General features: G+C 42.5%; 1 protein-coding gene across 1 annotated transcript in view; it reads left to right on the top strand.

Annotated features, from left to right (window-relative positions):
* The window catches only part of cdh2 (cadherin 2, type 1, N-cadherin (neuronal)), a 77,265-nt gene that overhangs the window by 39,420 nt on the left and 11,786 nt on the right, over nucleotides 1–26,059 (top strand). The window contains exons 3-14 of the mRNA XM_049597898.1: nucleotides 2,634–2,854; nucleotides 8,453–8,620; nucleotides 9,503–9,658; nucleotides 11,581–11,725; nucleotides 12,085–12,257; nucleotides 16,262–16,399; nucleotides 16,873–17,058; nucleotides 17,741–17,994; nucleotides 19,396–19,538; nucleotides 20,604–20,837; nucleotides 22,586–22,819; nucleotides 23,069–23,208. Of these exons, the coding sequence (XP_049453855.1) occupies nucleotides 2,634–2,854; nucleotides 8,453–8,620; nucleotides 9,503–9,658; nucleotides 11,581–11,725; nucleotides 12,085–12,257; nucleotides 16,262–16,399; nucleotides 16,873–17,058; nucleotides 17,741–17,994; nucleotides 19,396–19,538; nucleotides 20,604–20,837; nucleotides 22,586–22,819; nucleotides 23,069–23,208 (2,192 nt within the window). The remainder of the gene's footprint in view (nucleotides 1–2,633; nucleotides 2,855–8,452; nucleotides 8,621–9,502; nucleotides 9,659–11,580; nucleotides 11,726–12,084; nucleotides 12,258–16,261; nucleotides 16,400–16,872; nucleotides 17,059–17,740; nucleotides 17,995–19,395; nucleotides 19,539–20,603; nucleotides 20,838–22,585; nucleotides 22,820–23,068; nucleotides 23,209–26,059) is intronic.

The following is a 26,059-nucleotide window of genomic DNA, read 5'->3' as shown; positions in this document are numbered from 1 at the left end:
AATAATATTTGTAGTCTACACATGACTGTTAGTGGTGTCTTGTTACTACTCACTGACAAAATGATGACTGCGATGCCCCTAAATACCAAGAAGTAGACAAAAATGGTTCCTTTTAATCATCAGCAAGCGCAGCCCAAACTCATACCTGCAGGCATCTAATTTACCTGCAGGCAACTAATTTATATAAGCGATAATGATTATCTTCATTATGAATTAATCTGTCTGCTATTTTCCCCAATTAATGTAGCATTTTTCTGCAGAACATCAGAAAGTCGTAGAAAATGACCATCACAATTACCCAGAGCCAAAAGTGATGTCTTTAATAGTGCGTTTCGTCCGTCCCACAAACAGAGAAAACCGTGAAATGCTTAATTAAAGATTAATCAACACATTGTTTCAGCTCTGCTCACACTTGCTGAATAATATTATAGCACCTCAGTCAGAAGAGTGTTAGTGAGACAATACCCAGCTCCAAGTGAAATTCTTAAATCTATAGTCCTCTGCTGCATTGTGACTTATTTTGACAGTCCCTTACTCTGTATTCTACCTCTGTCTGAGTATCTGCTGACTTGGGCTGGCTGGTGATTGCCTGAAGGCTTTGAGTTTACAGGCGGCTGGCTTTAAGGCAAAACCCTCGGAGAGAGAAGGTCATCTATCTGATGTCAGCTTTGCCAGGTTCAAAGAGAAAAAAAAGCTAATTGGTCAAGGATAATTGAACAAACGCAGCCAGGAAATAGACGGTCAATATGAAGTGTATTGCAGTATGGAAGAAAGATCTTGTCATCTTCTGTCTTCATTATTGAAACCGCCGACTCTGTTGCGACACTGTGTCACCTTTGTGTGCTGTTGAGCTGTATTCAGATGAAGTGTGATTCTCCAGGTGAAGAAGGTGCTGTTTTTGTTTTCGACAGTGTTTAAACCTTTTAGCAGGAGCTGTAATGGAGTGCAGCTCATGGTCCTTGCAGAAGATTTGTTCTCCCTGTTTTGATTAAGTAAAGCGAGGCTGCATTTTCATTCCACAGGATGTATACATTGTGACGGCGCTGTTCGACAAGCTTCCCTTATGCAAGCTCCCATTTTTGATTCAATCTCATTCTCTCTTACTGTCATTCTACTTCTCCCCTTCGATGCTGTATAGGACGCTCACTCTGGTGTTTGGATTTCTCCACTCTTTTGTTTTTGCCACATTCACTTTTCAATAATAGGCTGGGTTTTTTTTTTGGTTTTTTTTTTTAAAAGGAATGTTTTTATTTCAATTTCCTTCTGCTGCGTTGCTTTCAGCCATTCTGCTTTTAGTCGTTCACCAAGAAAACAAGTACATCTGCAACCACGGGTATCTACCTGAAAACATCTGCCTTGACTGCTGTTACAAGCAACAAGGAAAGTGCTAAACTCACCCCTGTCATCACTGAGAGATTTATTAGCAGGAGGGTGTGGTGCACTTCACCACAATCGATTGCACATGTTTGGGTGATACTATTAAATTAGGCCCGGGGGCCAAACTTAGGACTTCCTTTAGACCCCAAACTGATCTAGTGCATCCTCTCCCCGAGCCCAAAGGAACTCGATGCACTCCGAGTGCAGATGATACTCTGAAGACATCTGTGGGTCCCCAAGGTAGCAGCACAAAGGAAGATTAGGCACCCTCCTTCAAGGCTTTTGTTAAGTAATTCCACATCTCCTTTAATAATTCAAAGCGGCACCAGCAGAACCTTCACACAAACGATATATGGTAACGTTGTGATCTCTGTGGCCGGAAGGAATTTTTATCTTTTTCCTTTATGCCGTTTTGTGTGCCATAAACATGAGGGGGGGCTGCCAGGGAAACATATCCACACAAAAGGATCACACAATGCAGCTCTTAGATGTTGAGGTGTGTGCGTGTGTGTGTGCATGTGTGTATGTACATGTAGGAGCTACATAGGCTGTGCTGTACTGTCAGTCACTTGTAACATGAACCGGTGTTGTACTGCTGCCACTGAGGCACCAGTGGGACTCAAGCCCCCATGAGCCACCTGTCTGCAGTGTATGTATGCGTGCACGAGTTTCGGTGTGTTTTCTGTGTGAACACGCCGATGAAATAAACATCACATGCACTTACCTCTGTCTCTTGAGGAGCTGAGGATCGGTAGTCATCCACGGAAGGCATCCCGGTATGTCATGGGGGACAAAGCTAGCATGCGATGGCCTTAGCTGGGAAGAAAATAAGACTTATCAAGCTGAATTCGAGAAACATGCTCCTGCACGCTGTATATATTTTCTCAAAACCAGGCACAGCGGGGTATTTAGACAGTCTAATTTACACATCAGATTTAAAATGTAATGTTTGGGGTTTTTGGGCTCTTTTTTTAATAGACCTTAAGGGGCACACTTCCCTTTTTTCTTTAGTTTTCTCTCCCTCCAACTCTCTCCTCCACTGCACCTGTTTTGAGCAATACCTTTGGGGCACAGCTTGAAGTGAATAATGTATGAGCGAGAGGGAGAATCAGAAAACCTTTGTGGACCCTCTGTGTCTGGCTGGCTGTCTGTCTTCCACCTCCTTTGTCTCTATCTCTACTTTTTTCCTCTAGGTTTCTCTCTCTCTGCTGGGCTAATTTTTTTTTTTTTAACTTAAATGTATCCGTCTCTTGCAGTGAGGTTCTTCGACTGTGGCCGAGGTGTTCGGGTGCAGTTTGAATGCAGCAACCCATCTGACTTCCGGATAGAGGCCGACGGAGTAGTTTATGCTGCCAGGAGTATTCAGCACTCTGAGCTCCCTGCGTCACCGCTGCTGATCAAGGCCAGTGACACCAGCACTCAGCAGCAATGGGTGACCCAAGTCAGGCTGACACCCTCCACGCACTCCAGCCAGCAGGTGAATATACCTCAGCCACTTCCATTACATTTCTGACTTGTTTGTTGTTTGCTTGACTGATGTTACTGCTGTAGAAAGGTGGAATGATCAATTCTCCCCTCGCATCAAATAACTTACGCTTATTAGGCACACTGCACATTCACAGATGACTAGTTCCCTAAATTGTAGCAGGTGTTCCGAGAGACTGGATGGATGCTTGCTAATTAAAACTTAATGTGTCAATTTACTAGGAGCACAAACATATACTCAACACGGTCAGTGGGTAGCAAGAGCAGATGCAAAATAGCTCCTCATAAAGTTGATTTCAGTGAGCATGCCTTGTGATTGTGAGGTTATTGCCTTATCATCCAAAAGGGGACGCACCTCTTTCAGCGCTTCGGAAGACAGGAAGCATCTGTCTGAGCTGCAGAGTACCGCTCTAACCGTTCCGCTGGACGTGTTGTGCAGTCATCTGCAATTAGTTAGGATGACCGTGTGCTCATATGTCAACATTGTGGTTGGCTGAGGATCAGAGGAAGTGCACAAAAAAAGCAGTGCACATGTCCTGTCCGTCTGCCTTGTAACCAGGAAATGAAAAGAAGCTCCAGAGGCTGTGTTATTGTAGAGGTTTTAAGTTCAGTGCCAGTGGATTATGTGATCCTGCGCAATTAGATAATATCTGTTGCTTTAAACCTACACGAGTGACGCTACACACAGACGCACACATGCGTCTCTCAACTCTGTGTAGTGCTCTGTATCCCAGGGGTGCCCAAACTTTTTCTCTTGGAGGGCCAAAACTGAAACCTAATGGTGGACCAGGGGCCTAAAGCAAACATCTGTTGCTGTATTAAGATGCAAAATGGTACTAGGATCCCATTTACCTCCATTTTCTCACCTCATTTGCGCCAAACTGACTTTCCACGCAAAGCCACTCTGCCCACCATGCTCAGATTATAAAAAATAATGTGTAATATTTAGGGACCCTACATATTTAAACAGCATTTTTACCTCACAGAAATCTGGCGGGCCAAATCAAACCTTATGGTGGCCCATCTCTGGCCCATGGACCCCACTTTGGGCAGCCCTGCTCTATCCTGACCCCCTCTGCAGGGCTATAAGTGAGCCTTCATGTGCATGTGTTAATAATCACTGCAGTAAGATGTTGGATCATTAGCCTTCTGGTGTCTTAATGAACGCCCCCAAATGCAATAATCGTGTTTGTTTTACAAAGAGCAATGTGCGTCTTTTTTTTTTTTTTTTTATCCCCGTAATACACTTAAGCAAATGGCCACAAGTGGCCATTCCTAAATGGGCAGTGCTGCAGATAATGTCAGGAAAGGCGGGTGTTATATTTTATGTGGCCGCAGATTAAAAGTTAATACTGACAGTTATGTGTTGTTACTGTCAGTGCTGCGGGCGTGGCGGTCTGCTGTGCCGAAATTAAACTAGTAGCCGGTAATGATTTCATGGCTTTTCAAAACACCATCGTTAGCCACTGACACTCATTTACTATAGGGACTCCTGCAGGTATGTGATTTTAATGGTACCATTAGTCACTGTTGTCAGTTGGTCAAAGACAAACACGTACTTGTCCCACACAGGTAAACATAGATTTCTTTTTTTTTTTTTTTTTTAGTTTTTAAATAAAAGGCAGAGCCCACATTGGCTGTCAGTGTTCACACATATTATCAGCAGTGTCATCAGCAGCCATACTCTGATCTGTATCTGCCAAGAGCGCTTGGGTTTGCCCTGATTTGTCCGTAATGAAATCAGGGATTGACTTTCCTGTATCTTGCATGTTTATGAGGTCACGAGCGTTATCTAGCCCCCCAGCACAATTATTGTCATGAATCATCACGCATCTCTTAATCACATCAGCGATTAAATTTTTTTATTAGTCCATGAATGCGGCAGCCTTGGGGAAACATTTTAATCAATGACAACCAAACAATATCGTCATTAACATGAGTGTCCTCGGCTACTATCTCCACCTCTTTTAGAACCCCAGCTCCACCGCAGTTCTTGTCAATATCTGAAAGGGAGAATTTTCTAAAAGGGCAAATACACACATGCCTAATCCTGTCACACACACACAGGCCATCACTCAGCCTAAAACTCTCCTAGACTCTGAAGTAGACTCCCAGTCAGATGATGGAGGGGGTTCGGAGAGTGTAGATAGGTGCAGACCTCCAGCGCACCGGAGATAGATGCGTGTTGGGCTGAACAAACCCACCATGCCATTCATCATTCCAGACGCAGGTTGCAAATAATTACTGCTCTCACTCGCACCCATTTTAATAGGGTAATAGATATTTCTGAAGCATGCTCCTTCGCTATCTGTCCGCTTGCCTCTCTGCATTTCCAATGTGTGAAAGCAGTATAATCGGATTTCAAACATGATTAGTGGAAGCTCTGCGACAGCTCCCCAGATGTTAGAAGGGGGGGAAAGTGTGGGATATGGGTCACGCTATAAGGTGACAAAGTGGTAATTAATTTCTGTGTTTGCATAGGACACCGTTGTATTTGTGGGACTCGACTACCTCGCAACCAAACGCAATTCAAATAATTACAGGCAACAGTAGGGAAGATACTTCAAGGGATGTGACAGCTCTATTGAAATTCCAGCTATCATCCATTGACATTGACGGATTTTACATATTGTTTTTCTGTTTTCCTTCCTGCCTCGTTTTGTTCAAGGTTATTTTAACTTTCTCTGGCACTACTTCAGTCTCCTCAGTCTCTGGAGCAGCATAGGCAATTTGAGCCATCTGTGTGTTTAGTGTCTGGCTTGCAGGTACCATCCTCCTTTGTTTCAAATCTCATTCATTACAGCCGAGGGAGGATGGCAGATCCATTATGGAAGCTGGTCTGTCTGTGTGGGTGCATTTTATCAGGACATAAGAAGAGGTCTGCCATTTAAAGCGAACCAGCGCTGGCGGTGTGCGGCTGCAGCAGTAGCCACACCAAAGCCGTTCAAGGAATATCATCATATGTTGTACTGTAGATATTTTAAGCTACAAAGGACGACACAAAAAAATGGATTGTTTGAACACACATTTTGAATACCCATTAAAATGACATTTGGAAGAGCTTATTAGCTTCACAGGAAATGGAAGCCTGTTTCCTTTTATCACCACATCAATTTCCTTTGGTATAACCAAAAGGAAAGGGCCATCAGTCAGCATACAGCAAGGTGTCACTTCAGTATGTGGGGTTGGCTTGGGCTGTTGGTGATTGTAGTGTAATGGATACACGACCAGAATTAAGTCTTTCATCCTAGCAGGGTCAACATAATAACAGGAGTCTCCAGCAATGCTAGCACTTATGTGAGGCTGTACTGAGACACAGCAGGACGTTGAGCTGAAAGCTAACATGCCCACAGTGAGAATACTAACATGCTGATGATCACTGTGTCCTCCATCTTTGTTTAGCATGTTAGCATAATACATGAATGTATTAAGAGTCCTGACTACAGCATCAGTGGTTGGGCTCTAAGTTGCTAAGTGGCATATCAACCAAAATGGCTCCATGTGCGCAGTATGAAATTACCCAGATGATCAGTGCTGCTTCCGCATCATTGGGCCCATGGAGCAAGCACACTAGAGCATGGCTGAAAGCAGCTGAGGTGCCAACTACTGTTGACTTCCTGTTTATGGCTCTGCTAACTTGAATGAGTATAAAATGATTTAATGTCGAGGCTCTTCTAGGGCTGCTCGATAAATTTTGGTCAAAATTGAAATCACGAATATGCAAACGATTATGCGGTGCACGTGATGACTTATATTGGTTACGCGACGGCATGTCATTTCTGTCTCTACATGGTCGCGCGTTTACAATTCTCCTCTGCTCTCTGTATCGCGCACGGCGAAGTTCGGCCCCGATGCACGCACACACACAAACGAACCTCTCTTGCTCTCTGTCTGCCATTGTCCGCACACTTTTTTTTAAATCTTCTGCGATCACCTGCCCCTCGCATTTTTCGTAGTTCACCTACTTGACTGGCTCATGGAGTGAATAGAGGAGAGGAGGGGAGGGGGCGTTACTGCGCATGTGTGGCTTCTGTAGAAGACAAAATAACATCTCAAGGCGTCCGTGACCAAAAATCGCTTACCCTCGATTGCATTCATTTTGAAATCGTTTGACCTCAAAATTGTAATCGCGATCACCACACAATTAATTGCACAGCATTAGGCTCTTCTAGACTTTCCAAATGTTATCAAACTGCATGGATTAAATCTTGATAGTGGGACAAGTCGTTTTGCTGGAGTGTGATGCTCCAAAAACTTTATCTTCTGATTTATAGTTGTCTGTGGGGAAAAAGTATTTTCTGGCCCAATGGCATCACATGATGAACCCCGAAAATTGCAGTACTGTTGTTTGGCCACTACGGAAACAGGCTTCAAAGTCTGGCGCACTTCCTGGGGGCCTGAGTAAAGCACATCAAGGGTTGTAATAAGGTGCTGATCACTGACAATAGACTTGAAAGTAGGAAACAATTGTTGCACACTCTGGCTCCACATGTATTTTCCTTTTGTTTATTTATTCTGAATTTGAAAAATAGATAATAAACAAAAGAGAAGAGAAATACTTATGGAGCCAGAGTGTGCAACACTTGTTTCCTAATTTCAAGCAGGCTAACTAATAAAAATAACATGTGATTAGTTTAACAAGTAGTTAGTGGGCCAATCAGTCAGGGCCAATGTCGTCATAGCATTTTTTTCTTCATTTTTTTTCGTCTGTGGTACGGCTCTGGGGAGCGCTTCATCCCATGGCTTCATGAAAAAATGTGCTTTTTTAATGACGTGCTACACATCGGTTTTGTTTCTATGACAACAACGTCTTGACATTAACGTTAGCTAGGTAGCTACATAATGATATGTTAACAGAACGTTCAGAGATAATCACAACACTAACTAGTGATATTCAATGTTTGGCCAGTCTGCTCCCACAAGTAGGCTTTCTGTCTTTGTTATGACTATTTCTGACTGACATGTTATTCAGTTCGGGATAGACTGTACAGTGACGACTTTTGAAAAGTTGACTTATTTTTAACTTGGAAGTGCTCGGAGCAGTCGCACTTAAAAGCCGAACGCCTGGTGCAGCGTCTTGTCTGAAGGCGGCTGCATATGCTTCCTCCTGATTGGGAACAATTAAAAATAGATGCTGGCACTCAGAAAAAGACGCTCCGTGGACACAAGCCCTAAGGGCAAGTTGGAATTTTGACCTGATTGCGGCACTAGATGAATTGTTAAGTAATCATCAAAGTAAAGACAATTCATCCTTTGTGCACCTAATTTCATGGTAAGCAGTTCAATTGTAGAGACATTCAACTCAAAACCACAAATGTGAAGGTCATACTGTTGCTCGAGAATTTTTTTTTGAGATAACAGAAGTCATAGGATTCATTCTCTAGAGGTCATGGATGTCCGTACAACATTTCCTGGCTCTTCATCAAGTACTTTCAAATCAAATACTCCTGTCTGATGTGGACTGACCGTCCAACCAACCAACACCCATAGAGCCATGCCGCTAGCGTGGCTAAAAATGAATGTACTCATATTTTTCAACAAAGATACGATCTCCACCCAGCTCTCGAACTAAATCATTTCCTTTTCACAGGTCCAGCAAGTTGCTGCCCCTCCAGTCATGTCCAAGGATTTACAGGAAATAGTGTTTCCATCACGGAACACGGACAGCCAACTCAAACGCATGAAGAGAGACTGGGTCATCCCCCCAATCAATGTCCCGGAGAACTCACGAGGCCCATTCCCGCAAGAGCTTGTCCGGGTAACGTAGCTCACCCAAGCGCATGCATGCACTGACACACACACACAATCACACACCTCTCACAACTTGAAAGAAAATGCTTTTTGCCTGATATGACAACCTTGTGGGTCCCCGTTGCCCTAAGCTCCCACTCAGAGGGTCACAGACATGAGACTTATGCCTTCAACAAAATGCTTCATATTTACAGCACTTTGCTAAAGGTCAGGGCTCTTTTTTCCCCCGCTGTATTATTTATCTTTTGTTTCAGGGGGCGGTCGGTACTAATGTAACCTGGCATTATTTAGAAGCAGAGAGAAATCTGAAGTGCCCACCAGCGCAATTGTTCCTCGGTTGCCTGTCAAGATATTATACTCCTTTTATCACGGCTCAAGGACACTCACAGTTCAATTCATTTGTAACCATTCTCCGGTCAGGGCCGGGTGTGGATGGCAGTGCTCAGGACAGCTAAGAAGTAGATCCTTTTTCAGCGTATTAAGCTGACTTCCTAACCGAGTTTTAAGTCCTGTACATGCTATTTGTATGCATTATATTTAATCCGCCCATATTAGAAGGGATGTTTCCGGGCTTTAGTGGATGATATCAGAATGAGGAAATACTCTGTTTGCTCAGCATGGATCCAGGGTGTAGGCACAGAGGGTCTCAGCTTACATGGCAAACAGGATAGACGGCCTGGCCAAAACCGAACTTCAGCACTACACAGAGACACACTCTCTTTGTATGCACTCTTGTACTTGCACAGCAACCTATATTTAAACTAATACTGTATTTTGGTGCTGAAATACACACAAGGTGTACATGTTTATGAGAGAAATGTCAGTTCACGTGTTGCCAGATATGATTTCAGCCTAAAAAGCTTTCACTAATAAATCTTTCCACCCACAGATCCGGTCGGACCATGACAAAAACCGGTCCCTCAGATATAGTGTGACAGGCCCTGGCGCTGACCAGCCACCCACTGGCATCTTCATCATCGACCCGATCTCCGGAGAGCTGTCAGTCAACAAGCCCCTGGATCGAGAGCACATCCCCAACTTCCACGTACGTCAAACACTATAGCTGATTTAAAAAAAGGAGCTTTTTGTGATAGTCAGAGCGTATCCATGATTTAGAGGTTGTCTGTACATGGTTCTCAACATGGAGGCGGCTGAGCTGGCGGCTTGCAGCTAACTGTGCTAACAGCGTTAGCAATGGCAGAAGTGCTAACAGAGCTAACGGTGTCAGCCCAGGGAGGGGGACTGGAGGGTGAAGGGGAAGAAGAAAGATATACTTTATTAATCCCTGAGGGGAAATTATTTTTTTCCACTCTGTCATACACATACATGCACAAACAGGACCTATACATGCATGGGCTGAGCTACTGCCGCCTATAGGCTCTATGTATCCGTGAAGACACCGTCTCAATATCAGCAGTAAATGCCATGTGAGCGCACTGCAGAGCATCAGCGCTTAGCTAGCCAGTGCATGGACTCACATGCACTTCCGAGCATGCGCTGTCTGGTCGTCCACCATAACTATAGCAGAGAAGCTCGGATTACAACACACACAGAGGCAGCGTGACTTCAATCTCTGCTCAGGACACCATTACTCCACTATATCTTTAAATAAGACGTAGTTAGCTGCTATATTAATGATGTGAATATGTCACAGAGCTCCTTTAATGATATCCTTATGATTTGCAAATGATGTTTCCAGCCTGCTTTATCGAGAGAAATGTGTTCTCCCTGGTGGCGCTGTGCAGTCCTGCCGGGCATGTACTCAGGGGTCATGTGTAGCCCAAACAGTCTCCTCAGACCCAGTAAAGACCGAGGTCTCTCAGGAAATCTGACTTATCCGTCTGAGAATGTAAAGGATTTAATATTTCTCAAGTGTGTGTGTGTGTGTGTGTGTGTGTGTGTGTGAGTGAGAGATGCATTATGATAACCTCCAGCTCCCTTAGAGCTGCTTTAATCATTAGTGGTTCTCCCATTACACTGCAATGGTCTTTAAATTATACAGCTTAGTTTTTAATGCTGTTCATTCATGTGCTTTAACACAAACTGGTCAGGGAAGGCTGTAGTTAAAATGAAATGATAGACTTCACTGCCAGAGTCTACTTGCGTGATCTTTGAAGGTCACAAAAGACTTCCCAACAAAGAGCCCTCACAGATGTCCACACTGGTTGGATTGAAGCTGAGTATGAGCTGCAAAGTGTGGAGCGTTACAGCAGCAGCAGCTCAGTATGGGTTTAGTTGTCAATGATTTGTGAGTTTGCCCCTCAACTTCCTGTAATTTCCACCAGTAATTTACCTTAACACTATTACATACAGTATTATTCATTTACACTTTATGTAGATTGTGAGGTGTTACATGCAGAGGCATACGATGTGTGCTGTTCATAGCCTGCAGATTTAAATATACTCTTCATTCCCTTTATTTATTAAAGAACATGAATGGATGGAATCACAGCGAATTGAAATACTGTGTAAGGCAGCAACCTCACAGTTGTGTTAATGCAGGAAAGATGCATTTGAAGTGCAAAAAAATGCAGCAGATCAGAGTTGTTTTCGTAAAACACAACTGAACCTGCGCTGACCCAGTGTAGGCAACAGTGCTGAATAAAATCAGAGTGTATCTGTTTTAGGAGAGGACCAGCTGAAAGGCTTGTGTTGTTGTCGACTCTGTGGCAGGTATCTTACTGAATCTAATCATTTGCTTCTCTTTTGTCTCACTCATGCTGGAGCTTGTTGTGAGAAGAATTTAGTCTTTTTAAAAACCCAATCCCTCTCTTGGTCATGCTGGTCTGAGTAAAGAGGATTTGCTCTTCTACGTACAGTAAATGATTTTTAGTGATGGTTAATTATCACAGCAGTTGAATGGCGATTGAATTGCCTCCTTGAGTATCCCAAGATATTGTTTGCACAGTTGAGAAGCGTTCTTGCTTGAACAGTTCTACAGTCCAGATGTGTTTGTGTTCCCTCCAGCTGAGAGCTCACGCGGTGGACCTGAACGGCAACCAGGTAGAAAACCCTATTGACATTGTGATCAATGTGATCGACATGAACGACAACAGACCCGAGTTCACGCACCAGATCTGGAACGGCACTGTTCCAGAGGGTTCCAAGCCAGGTAACACACCACATAAAGCCAAGCAGCGCATCACACTGTATGAGCAACCGATTGGCTGTAGTCTGAGCCTCCGGCTTCACATGCTGCCATAGAGCTAGAAGATCAAACAGCATTGATAGCATTCCTGGGGTGGCCACTTTGTTAACTTTGCTTCTGCTGTATGTAAGCGCTCGGGGGTATTTTTAGATCACAAGAACGAACATTGGACATCTGTATTCCAAAGCTATAAATCTACTAGTGTTCAATATGGTGCTTTTCACTCAACTTCTAACATCATTTGATTGCCATTAAAAAAAAGAAATAAATGGAGAGATGACATGAAAGTATTTGCATCTTGTCTCTGTTTGTCTATCCTACAGGAACATTTGTTATGACAGTGACATCTGTCGACAAAGACGACCCCAAAACAGCTAACGGGATGCTGCGTTACAAGATCCTGTCTCAGACTCCAGAGAGTCCAACCTCCAACATGTTCACCATCAACAATAAGACAGGAGGCATCATCACAGTGGCTGCAGGCCTGGACAGAGAGGTGCTTGACATGTCTTCTTTCTTTCTCTTTTCTGATACCACTCTATGACTTAGCTTTCTCTCTCTTGATTTCATATACCTCAATAGAGTTGCCACTATTTACTACTTATGAATGTAGACTTATGATAAAAGTATTGCACTGGCATTTAAGTAAGACTTTCATTAGCAAGGCCACTCATTGTTAATTAATTTCCATCTTGCATTTGCTGCCTGGTGTAGATGTACATCATCATATCCATTTTTCATGTTTACATAAAAGAGCTGATTTTTTTTTTAAATATGATGACAAAACACAGCTTGAGTCTATTTGCTAATATCCAGACTGTCTGAGAACTAATGAGCCAGAGTGAATTTCGTTGATTACCAACTAAATGAGAAGTAGAAATGGACTTAGCTGTTTCACACTTATTTACTCTTACAAGGAGGCAGCGTGCATCACTGAGCAGCTAAATGTTTCCTTTCCTTCTGTCTCGCCTCCTCTGTCTTTTCTTTCTCCAAGGCAGAGGCTTTACTTGCATTTTCCCCCATTTCCCGTGCTGTAAATGCTACCACTCTTTCATTTAATTGGATCGCATGGCTGTTTGGGAAAATAAATAAAATAATATAGAAAGCTGGAGCCAGTTGGTGCAATTCTAGTGAGGGCAATCTGGCTAGGTGGCTGCTCAATCACTTCCACCCTGGGGCCGCCGTTTTATGTCCGCCAGTTGCCACCATGAAAGTAATTTGCCCGGCTCTCATTACCTAGCAACTGGTCCGTCACCTGAGTGGCTTTTAATGTGAAAAGAGTCATTTGTTAGCTTCATGATGGTGTACATAGCCGAGGTGCAAGTTTCACACATGCACTCACAAACTCACATCGCCCATAGAGAATAAATGAGATTTATATAAAAAGCCGCTGTTAGTCATCATAATTAAGAAACGAGCCTGGTCAGATTTGTTTCATTGTAGTTGAACACATTAATACTGACTTACATTGAGTTGCAGGCTTATTAGGGTCTGACACAATCTAAAACAATAGTCCAGAAAAAAATCCTTTCTTTATGACACTTTAAATGTTCTGTTTTTGCACACAAATTGTCAGAGGTGTGTGGATTCAACTCTGTGGTCATTTTGGAGGCTGTAGCTTGTGGCAGTGTTGTGTTGACCTGCATTCTAATGAATGTACTAATCTTTTATCCTTATGTACATACAGTCAATTCAGTGAGCAAATCCACATTTGCCAAACACAGCTACAGAATTGACTGTATCAGGGGTGTCAAACATATGGCCTGTGGGCCAGAACCAGCCCGCCGAAGGGTCTAATCTGGCACAGTGGATGATTTTGCGCATCTAATACTGATGCACTTGTGACAGCTAATGCCTCGTTCACACTACATGACATTTTTGTCTGTTCCAATGGTCACTATGTCAGATTAGGCGATTGTGGAGTCATAAAATTGTGCTGTGACTTGGCTGACAGACATGACACACTACATGATCATCCACACCAATCATTCCTGGTCGTCTTTCACAATGTGTGTGATGTCATCGAGTTATTCTTGTCCAGTCACTGTGGCTGTATGTGCCAGCCGAAATGCCTTGTTAGAAAATGAAGGGATTCTCTCAAACTGAATTATATATAATAGGCTTTTAATTTTAAACGGGTATAAGTAAAAAATATAAAAAAATAACAGCTTGTTTATAATGTAGTCTGTTTCAAATGAAGCTGGTAGCCTCTGCAGTTGTGGTAAGTAAAAGCCTAGACACTGTTTTTTAATCTTATTACTAGGGTTGGGTACCGAAAGTCGGTACTTTTTGTACTTGGTACTGATTCACGTCGGTATTACCGAGTACCGATTCACTTAAAATGAATCGGTGCCAAATTTCGGTACCTGAGGTGGAGGTGGAGCGAGAGCGCATGACTCGCACCTCAGACTCAGCAACAATGGCGACAAAAAAAAATGTGCAGACAAAAGTTAACGTGCAGCACTGTTCCTAAATGTTCTCAATAAAATGTTGAAACTGAGAAGTTTAGACTTTAAAGAGTACCGAAATAAGGTACCGTTTGGTACCTGTACAGAATTCCAGATACTGGTACCGTATCTGTTCAATTACGAATGGTACCCAACCCTACTTATTACTTTATATCCTCCATTATGAAGAAATAACATTGTTTGCTAGCTTGATGCTAATGGCAGTACTCAGCAGGATGCTAAAGTGCAGCTGCTGTTTGACGCCATCATTTTTCCCTTTTGACTCCGCGTGGTAACATCCCTAGAGGAAATATCAAAAAGGCTGGGGTGTTGTTGACATACAGTTGTCTACGGCAACCGATCGCGCTGAGTTTCTATTGGTCAAAGTGACAGCTGTGACAGGAGCAGTCATGAGTGGCAAAAAAAAGAAGGAAAAAAAAAAATCAAACATGCCTTTCTGTCTGGATGTCGCGAGTCAATTGTCATCTATGGAAGCGAATCGTGACTAATATTTAAATTAAAATGTATTTGCAGAAATGCTTTTTCATTTTAAGAATGTGGCTACATTATTTGACTCATATATAAAATTAATCATCAGTCATCCTATTTACATTTTAATTTTCTTCTTCAAGACTGCTCATTCTTTTACTTAATTAAAATGAAAAAGAAAAAGTCATTTGAGATTTAATTTTCAAAATATGCCCCAACAAATAGATACCAAAATTCAATATGAAATGTAAAATTTGAAAATTAAAATGCATTTACAGAAATGCTTTTTCATTTTAAGCGGGCGTATTAACTCCCTATCCTCAATGAACAGTCCATGAAAAAATATTTTTTTTCCAGCAGATATCTTAGTTACAACATGATTGAGCTAGCAAAGCAGTTTTGTGTTGCTATGTGTGGTATTTATTCAGTTTTGGGAAATTACGATGTTTAGAAAGCACAATCTCAGGGAGCGCCATGATCTGTGATGCATCCATATATCAAATGTGCACACCGCCCCCTACCGTATTAGATGGGTAGCACGGTCAGCTGAAGAAGAGCGGCTACTGACGCCACTCTCCTGCGCCGCTCAGATTGCCAAATCATTTTCGAATTATGGTCACTATTTTGCAGGGCAGACCACGAAAATGAAATAGCAATGTATTCTTTGTTTTCTTTTTGATTATGGCATAAAATGTGCAGTCTTGAAGAAGAAAATGCAAATGCAAATAGGTTGATTGATTATTCATTTTATTTATGAGTGAAATAATGCAGCCACATTCTTAAAATGAAAAAGCATTTCTGCAAATACATTTTAATTTAAATATTAGTCACGATTCGCTTCCATAGTCATCTTCTATGGCACACTAAAACAACGGATTATTGCTTCCAATACTTGTTCTCGTTCACGATCCAAGCCGACGCTGTGCGATGCTGCATCAGGCTGTAATCAGGCTAATATCGTGTAGTGTGAACCTAGCAGCATAAGAGGCACCAGGTTTCAGGAGTAAGTTCAACAGTGAGTGGCCTACTTCATATAAAATGCTGCTTCAGAGGCTTTCCACGCTGACCACAATACAGCTCTCTAAAAACCGATGAATACTTATTATGGACATATTTAATATTTTTAGGTACTGAATATTGTGCAAAATATTGTCGATGAGCAGCTTCAGTAGAAAAGATTCTGCATCTGTGTTAAAACAGTGTTTGTGGAGGCCTGCTTCTACGGCACTGCCAAAACCTCAGATTTGTAAGGGATACCTGAACTGAGGCATATTGTTTAAACTGCGTCTTAAGACATCTCATGCTGTTTAACATCTGTTTTGTAAATGGATGAACGTTTACACAATGTACTTCTTTACACTAAGAGAAAAGGAAAACTTTGGAGGTGTTGTTTTTTTTATAGGTTATTATATAATGGCTTTAGTGGTCCCGCCCACTTGAGATCAAATTTAACTGTATGTGACTCATGAGCTAAAATGAGTTTGACACTCCTGGATCATATTGTTCAAATATCCATAGAATTTTGTTGTAATCCCACTATTGCATCTCTTCTCTCTCCCTGCAGAAAGTGCCTCAGTACACGCTGATCATCCAGGCCACTGACATGGAGGGCAATCCCATGTACGGCCTCTCCAACACAGCCACCGCTGTCATCAGAGTCACGGACGTTAACGACAATCCACCAGAGTTTACTGCTGAGACGGTAAGAAACAAACTCATATCTGAGACATCAACATGGCAATCTTAGCGAGGAGAAAGCACCACGAGGACCCCTATTTCACCCCATATATGCACTCAACCGCCAGCTCTGCTCACTTACCTAGTTCTGCTTGACCAGCATTTCCGAAGCCATACAGATATACAAGTAGCCAGCCATGCGTAAAGTGTTATATCCCCCTCCAAATGTTGACACATGCAACTATTGGGATGTCTGCCCAAGTGTGAGAGGCACTTACTGTGCCCACGAATCACTGAAATTTGTAATGCTACTGTTGTGCTATCAGGGGAGGACAGGGAATGAGATGACCATGACGACATGATAAGTTACCTTAGATGTCTATTTACCCAAGATTGGTCCTGCTGTGCTGTGTGAGGCAGGGCTCGGAGTATTTTCTGCTGCCACAGCAGTATCACTAACAGCTCGCTGTTCTGTACGTTCATGGTTTATTCATGCAGTTTTTCGGCGAAGTGCCTGAAAACCGTGTGAATGTCATTGTGGCCAACCTGACGGTGACTGACAAGGACCAGCCCAACACGCCCGCCTGGAATGCCGTCTACAAAATCACCGGGGGCGACCCCACCGGCAGGTTTTCTGTGCCCACTGATCCGACCACTAACGAGGGCCTGGTAACGGTCGTCAAGGTAAGGCCTCCTCTTCAAACTCCACCCCTATAATCCCCTGGAGATGCATAGTAAATGAATGCGTGCTGTACTGAGAGGTCTGGGGATGTTTGGCTCTACATATGGGAGTTTGAATATTTGTTATGTTGCCCCTCCAACAATGAAGAAAGCAAGTAAATAATCTAACTGTCCAGTTCAGTTACTCGAAGAATAGGAACCTCTTGTGTAATGCAACTCACATGAGCCTAGTTATGATAAAATTATAGAGCTCTGCAGCAGATGTGTCACATATATTACAATTTAATTTGTTTACAATCCACTTTCTGACAGTGATTAGTATGGTCTAAGTGCTACTAGCGAATTTCCAGCTTGAGTTATGTGTAAATTCAGAATTGTAATACATAATTAAAATTTAAAACACGATTTTGACATGCCGAAATGGTTGGTTGCACAACTCCTCCGCCAGCTCTCTGTTTTGTATCCTTCAACTGACCACAAAAGGATAGTCTCTTTATCGCATCTCATTGTCTATTGTGAGCTTCCACAATACAATTTTTCAGGCAAGAGGAAGAAAAGGCTTCAGTTCTTGGGGTTGTTCTTTCACGAGTTTCACATGACCAAAAACGTGATTCCCTTTTGTTAAATCCCTGCTGCATTCTGATTTGTGATACACTGATATACTCTCTCTCTCACTGTTTTCCAGCCTATTGACTATGAAATCAGTAGGACGTATGTGCTGACAGTGGAAGCGAGGAACGAGGTTCCCTTGGCCAGAGGCATCCACTCTCCTCGTCAGTCCACTGCCACGGTCTCTATCAGAGTGATAGATGTCAACGAGAGTCCCTACTTCGAGCCCAACCCCAAACTCATTAAACTGGAGGAGGGAATGATGCCTGAGTCGACACTGACCGTCTTCACTGCACAGGACCCTGATCGCTTCATGCAGCAGACCATCAGGTAGACTTTATAGAGGAGATTCAGTACAAATCTTCAGTCCAGTTCATAGCTCAGTTTTTTAGAATGACTGTTCTACCTTAAAGGAATACGCTGATTTTTAACCAGCTCTGTATCATAACAGTGTGGGTAGTATATGTAAATAAATTGGTAATGGTAAACCTCCCTCTGTTGTACCAGCGCCCAGATCTCCCTGCTCATCCCCCAGCTCAAATCCACCAGATGATGCGTTTCTTGCTAGCTCTAGGGCTGAAGCTCTATCCACAGATTGTTCTTGCACATATGTTTGCCCGCCGCTACAGACACGAAGCTTATAGAAGCGGACCTCTCTTTCTCTCTCTCAAATCAGATGAAACTGTAAAACCAGTCAGTGCTGATCAAATATAAATCAAGATTCTGTTATTGTATAGCCTTTTTCTTGCCTAAAATGTCTTCAGAAATGTTTTTAGTGTACTGTTTGGCTGGAATCTGAGAATTTGTGAACAGGAAGTGGGTGCCATATTGTGTTAGCTTACTGTTTAAGTGTAATATGAGATGGTTTGTTACCAGCCGGCTGCCATACTGCCAATAATGTCACCCACCAGCATGAGCATTTATTGGTCCAGAGCGGTGCAGTGAATTCTGGTAGTTGTAGGTTTTGTACTTCTTGAACCCTCTGTTTTCTCTGGTCATAAAGCACTGATTGCAAAAGTATTTGCATCTCTCTACTACACAGACAGCCTATTTTTTTTAAAGACAATCTCTTCAGCAGTGAAATACTTCTTAAGCATTCAGTACAGATTTAAACCACGTTTTATCACACATATGGCTAAAATAATTGGCAACAGCAGCAATCGGGATGCTGGTAGGTTTGTAACTGATTATATAGTACTCTGTGTGAAATAGGTTAAGATGACTCGCCTCTCTCTGCATCACTCCTGCTCAAATAACACCATACAGCCAGCATCTCATTCCTGTCGAACAAGCCCTATTTTTTTCCCCTGTTCATTATCAAACGCCTCGCCTCACAGCTGTTTGGCCGTGGAAGAGTTTATCAGTCTGAAAACAGTCCATGTGAAATAAACTAGCTTTGTAATTCCTCGGTTTGTCCTACAAATTAGTTGGAGCTACTGATAACAACAAGCCAGTTTGGTCTCCCCTGTGAGGCTCCTCTCAAAAGTTTGAATAATTATGTAAAATGCATGACGTCTGAAATATTTATTCCATGTAAACAAATAAAAACAAAAGCATTTTTAGAAGAAAGATGCCAGAACTGGAATGGAGACTAAATTCACCAGCTAGATTTCACTCCGCAGGAAACAAAATTGGACCTTTTTAAACTTTCTCACTGCTTTTTAAAAATAACTTGCAGACTTAGGATTATGAAGCTCTGTGTAAACCTGTCTTTTGCTTTTCTTTCCTCAGGTACTCCAAACTGACAGACCCAGCCAACTGGCTACGGATTGACCCGATGACTGGCCGCATCACAACAATTGCCATTTTGGACAGAGAGTCGCCCTATGTGAAGAACAGTTTGTACAATGCAACATTCCTGGCTTCTGACAGCGGTATGTAACCATTCAAGTGGCATTGCATTCTCCAGAAATACCTTGTTGCTCTCCCATAATGCACCAGCTACATGGTCCAGGTGTTTAACCCAGACTGTTACACAAGCACTCTATTCCAGGGCATTATTGTTAGAGCATTCAGGAGGAGATAATGCTGCCTTTTCAAAAGAAAGCCTAGTGGATGTCTAATGTAGCCTACCTCTCAAAGGTCAACTTTCCACCTAGCATCACTTTGACTTCCACTGTGATGTTTTTCACCTGAAGCTAGTCCACAAATGCACCGCATCTGTTGGGATAAAAAGGGAAAAAAACCTCAGTTACAGCCACAAATACATCCTCCATGCTTGAAGGTCAACCATGTACCAGGCACTTGGCATGTCTGGAACGTTGACCACCTTACTTGAAGGTTAATGTGCAAGCAATCCCAGAACCATCCAGCACGTGGATATATTCACCTCTTCCCTGCACTGGCGGGATTTACCTCTGTTCAGGTTTACCCTGTTCTGCGGAGCATAGCTTAGGCCAATAGGCTTAAAAACTCTCCCAATAAAGAGGTTTCTCAGCATTAATGGGTCAGGATTGGATGACTAGCTCCTTTGAGCGTGGCGTGAATGGTAAAAAAGCCTCTTAGCTGAGTGAATACATAGAGGAGCCTGAGAGGAGCGACAGTGGGCTCTGTTTGTCTGCTTTAGTATTCCCATCCCGTGTCCTTCGTCAGGAAGACGTTCTTCAGGCACAAACACACACACACACACTACCCAAATGTTCTGATATCTCCCTCTTTCTGTCTACCTCTTCACTTGAGATTAGATTCTCAGATCAGTATGCAGTTTGGATGGGTCTTCTCCCACTAGAGTAAATAGCTGTTTAGAGTGTCTTATTATAGGATGAGGCCCAAAGAATAAACTCCATACTTTACTTCTCTCTGTCGTCTGCATAATGACAGCAAAACAAGAGATGGCATTTCAACAGTTTATATTTCTGTCCTTATGTAAATTTAAAAAAAAATCCCTTTTCCCATAAATATGTATGTGCTGAGTGTGTGTCATTTCATGGCCCATGCAGGTATACCTCCAGCAAGCGGCACAGGTACTCTCCAGATCTATCTGCTGGATATCAACGACAACGCTCCCAAGGTGTTCCCTCAGGAGGCAGAGATATGTGAAAAGCCAGAGCCAAATGCCATCAACATCACTGCAATCGATGGAGACCTGAACCCCAACGCTGGGCCATTTGCCTTTGAGTTAGCCCACAGGCCCTCTGATGTTAGGAGAAACTGGACCATCACAAGAATCAGCGGTAAGATATTGAAAACACTGTTATATATGAATCTTTATTTGATGTGTATTAGGGCTGGGCTTCGATATTCAATATCTTTAAGGTACTGACTTGAATTAACACTGTACTAAGTAGCATCAAAAGGTCTCTAGTCAAACAGCAGCTACATTCGATCCACAGCTTTGCAAAGCTCGAGTCCCACTACAACCCGTTCATACAGTCTGTAGTGTAATGTTGAGCGCAGTGTGCTTTGACAGAGTTAAGGCCAAAAACCACCCTGCGGCCTATTATTTTCAATGCACATCCCCACACTGGCGGTGGCTAGATGCGCGTCAGTGCTCCTGAATGCAACGCCCTGCAGCACTTAATGCCACTGTCCTATTTCTAGCCTCGCCTGCCCCACTCGCTCTCTACTTGTATCATACCAGCTCCCGTAGCAGCTCCTCTTCTCTGCTCCTGTGGCAGCTCGACTCCTCTCCTCACTGTAGATGCATAAAGTGAACTCTGTAGCTGTTGCTGTCTTGTGTGTGACAAAGACAGGACGATGAAAGACTCGTTGTTGAGGCTGAGAAATATCGTGAGCTCAACAACCCACGATCCCGTCATTATTAAGACAATGGCCGAAAAGATATTGCCTGGTGAGTCGTAGCTCTGGAGATCAGCTCTTCAGGTTAGAAATCAAGTTTAATTAGGAGCTCTCCATGCATGATTTTAAGAAAATGCAGAGGCGGAAGAGGTACAAATCTTTCAGTAAATATAACAATAAATTTATTTGGTCATTTTTTAACGAGCTGCAGTGCGAGAGGCGGAACTTGATGATTGGCACCAGTGTGTTTTCACCTTTAGCAGTTCAGTGTGCCGACACACCACCAAAACGTTCATCACCTTATTCACATTATGGGTGCAGAATGAAATACTCTATGGGTGTCGCTATCATTTTTGAGGATTCTGGTATTAGCACTGGTATTGTACTTAATCACACGATACCCAGCCCCAACGTTTATTCAGCTTTTTTGACCCTTATTTGTGTTTATTACTGGAAAATCAAAGAAGAAAAGATGACCCTTTTCAGCATTTTTTTAATTACACGCATTCAGTAATTAGAAGGGAAACTTAAAAATATATAACAACACAGATGGAGGAGTGTACTGTTTGGTGATGAAGGCTTTAGACTTGTGATTTGTGATTCTTCTGAAGAACACTTTGGAAACGTAAAAAGCACACCGCAGAGGGGTCAGGTAGAGCAGCACAGGCAATAAAATATTACACTAACATTATCATGCAGCCATTAATTGTTTATGCTAATTTGAAATATAAACATTCAATGTGTGTTTAGCTATTAGTGTGAGTTGAAAAGCAGTGAATATATCTTAATAGGATAATGGCATTTGGATTATTGCAGCTGGGAATTGAGCCTAAGCAGCATTATCAAAAAGGTATTCAGTAGATTTATAAGCTCCAAATCTAAATCCCGACCATGTTTTGGATTAGATATGCTGATGCAACTTCCAGGTAGGAATTTATGCTGCATATTTGTGGTAATAGGAGTGTAATCGTAGTGTGAACACGGTCTATACAAACCACTATTCAGAGTTTTGCTTTAATCCCCTCTGAAAGACTCCTCTGCTAAAGAAAGATGTTATTTTATTTTTATACACATTGAGTAACTTAATCTCTTGTCTCACTGCTGCATATGTATTTGCTCTGACAAGGAGCCATCATGGATCACTCACTCACGCTCTCCGTCTTTTGTCCCCTTCATCTCTCAGGTGACTATGCTCAGGTGAGCCTGAAGATTGGCTTCCTTGAAAGCGGTATCTACGAGATCCCCATCATAATCACAGACTCAGGCAACCTGCCCATGTCCAACACCTCCTATCTGCGGATTAAAGTGTGCCAGTGCAACGTGAATGGAGACTGCACTGACCAGCAACACATCATGGCTGCGGGTCTGGGCACCGGTGCCATCATCTCCATCCTCCTCTGCATCATCATCCTCCTCAGTGAGTGTCTCAGTGCCTTCCTCAAACAGTACATCACATGAACGCACATGGGGATTATAAAGACAGCTAAACGTTATCCGAGATACCGCTAGATTACTGTAGGATTACCAAAAAAGATAGCCTCGATCAGGCCACCATCCAAGCTCTAAAACATCGGATCCGATTACATTTGTCTGGAAACATGTAAGTTATTATGTTTTTTGTAATATGAGATCCCTCTCTCTGTCTGTCTGTCTGTCTGTCTCTTAGTTCTCGTGCTGATGTTTGTGGTGTGGATGAAGCGCCGTGATAAAGAACGTCAGGCCAAGCAGCTCCTCATCGACCCGGAGGACGATGTGAGAGACAACATTCTCAAGTACGATGAGGAGGGTGGAGGCGAGGAAGATCAGGTAAGAATGATGTGGTAAACACAGTGTAGACTTCCGAATTCTGTTGTTTTTATTTATTTATTTAAACTTTATTTGACCAGCATTGGTCCCATCAAGAATAAAAATCTCTTTTTCAGTGAAGTGGTAAAGAAAGGAAGCCCCACTAGATAAAAACAATACTATAACTAACGAAGTGCAGTACAGGCCATGTATCCAAAGACCAGTTTAAGCATTGACACCCAATGATTCTGTCTTCAGGTCTTGCAATATAGATTTAAAAGCATCCAATGAAATTAGATCATAGTGAAAAGCCTTTGCAAACTATTCCAGTCTGACAGTGCAGAATACATAAAATCCCTTTTCCCACTCTTTGTACAAACTTTTGGTATAGACAGCAAATACAAGTCCTGTGACTGCTTAGAGTACTGTCCAGCACTCTTTTTGTGAAATACAAATATATAGATAAGGAAGGAGCAGTCCAAAAATTGCCTCATATAAAAGTTTACCGGTGTGTGCGCCTGCGGGTTGCCAGAGCAGGCCGTTCTACCCGAAAGTAAAGCTCACAGTGGTGAGTCAAGGCTTTCCAGCCTGTAATGAATCTAAGGGAACCATGGTAAGCTATATCAATCATACCCAACACCTGAGCAGAGGCATGCATATATAAAAGATCCCCCGTAGTCCAGCGCATGGCAGCAAAATGTGGGTTTTTTTGTTTGTTTGTTTGTTTTTTTACATCAAAAGAAAAACACAACATTTTTTCTTAAATAAATACTTAATTGAAGCCTCAGGTTTTTCACCAATCTCTGTGTATGTGGGAGAGGAACCGTCAATCAGAATGCCCAGTTATTTATAGGAGTTAATCTTTTCTTAAGTGTTAGAAAATGACATAAGCTTGAGAACAAGCCTCATTTGAGACCGGATGTTCTGGACAACATTAAAAGCAATTTGCAAGTTAATAACCTGTGTCATTAGCATTGACATGAAAATGATCATCTGTCACATTTTACATAGATAATTATTTATATAAATGGCAAATAAAAGTGGACCAAGCATAGAGCCCTGTGGGACCCCGCTGAGAACAAACAACATTAGTACAATGACCATCATATATATTTAAAGACCCTGAAAACCTGTTTTCTTAATCTTTTTCTTTCTATAAGCGATGGTGTCCTGCATTAACACAATTTTTATATTGCTTATTTTAAATAGGAAATATCTATCTGTGCTCTTCTCATTGGTCTGGAATGGGATGTCACATACTCCTGAGCACCCATTGACATGGACATTTTTTAAATTTCTTGAAGTAAGGGATCAGAAAAAAACATTGTTTTGTTTCAGCAGAGACATTTTGTACTAGTATAGGAAAATGTCAACACGCTGCTCTACATACCGTGAAGCTGTGCAGTGTTTTTGAAAGCGTGACGTAAGTTGAGTGTGGTCAGTGTTAGGTAAAAACATTCAGGTCACATCCGCAGTATGCAGCAGAGTATCAGTTTCTGTATAACTGAAGCTGTTTAAAGACAAAGGGGACCACCGAGACTCTTTGTGCAAGCATACATGCACTTACAATGCATTCTTTCTAGTGTCAGTCCTGCTAACGATGCTGCTCCAAGATACTCTCCATAGTCACAAGGAGGAGTAGGACAGTTTTCATTGTAAACTGGAACAAGCACCTTTTACCTACAAAAGAGCTGGGAATCGAAATCTGAAATCAATAAGACAAACACATTTTGATCCAATCGGTTCTGGAAATATTGGAACTGTTTCCTCAACTGGAACTGGTTCTTGCTTCACACACACGCACACACACACACAATAAGAAATGCAGTGCCACGGGCATCAATAAAGTCACATCTCTTTATCCCCCTGCACTGATTAGGCACACACAGACACAAACTCAATTGTCCTAATGACCCCTTGTTAGCAGAACGGAATCTTTTTATAAAAAAAGGCAGTAATATACCAAATGGGCTATTTTCTTGCTGCTGGCTGAAGTGCTCCAGTGGCTTAGGTATAGCAGATATGAGCGGAAGACCCCGGTCTGACCCAGCACAGTGCCAAATTAGCCTCGGAGACTTGTAATTGGTAAGCTGATGTCATTTGGAGATAGACATCTGCTGTGGCACAATAATGAAGCTCTGTCTAAGGCAACAATATGACTGGAAAGCCATTACGCATCAGCTAGTGATTAGGCAGGAGGGAGTGCACCCACTTGTGCATTCACATCCTCATTTTCGCACACAAAATGGTCAAACTTGTGGACCAGAACATGTTGAAAAGGAAACTGTTGCATGATATAACAGCCCTCAAAGGCAAACGAGCAGCTTCAGCAATTTATCGAGGGAAAACAAGGTTCCATTTTGAGTGGCGCAGAGAAAGGCAGGGCGCCAGGGGAAAATGGTCTTGTCTATGGAATCGGGAGAGTCAGTGTTGGGTAAAAAATGTCCCTTTCTTTTGCTGCGATGCGGTCTTTATAATGCCCACCTCTGTTCTCCCTATCTCCCGCTGGGGAGGAAATTGAAGTGTCAGACCATTGGGCGCTCTCAGAGTATATGATTTTAGTTGCTGCTGCCATTGCCCTGGCTTGTATTGGTTTGTGAAGCACTCATTTCATCAAAAGCAGACAGCTGATCAGGCCGCGCTGCCGCGGACATGGAAGAAATAATGCAGAAATAATAGCAAATCAAGTTGTCGTGCAAAGGTTTGCAGGTGAAAAAATAAAATGTGAGGCAGGGATGAGTCATCCACTTCTTCAGATGACCTCAGAATGATTTGATGCACATTAACCTTAGAGGCAGTGTGGCTTTGGAGGCATGCTTTGAAAAATGTTTTGATTTGTTTTTCAATCCCATGCAGCAAGTGAAACAAAATG

Source organism: Epinephelus fuscoguttatus, linkage group LG15 (assembly GCF_011397635.1).
Source record: "Epinephelus fuscoguttatus linkage group LG15, E.fuscoguttatus.final_Chr_v1".
NCBI classification, from domain to species: Eukaryota; Metazoa; Chordata; class Actinopteri; order Perciformes; family Serranidae; genus Epinephelus; species Epinephelus fuscoguttatus.
This window is presented reverse-complemented; position numbering and strand designations above follow the sequence as displayed.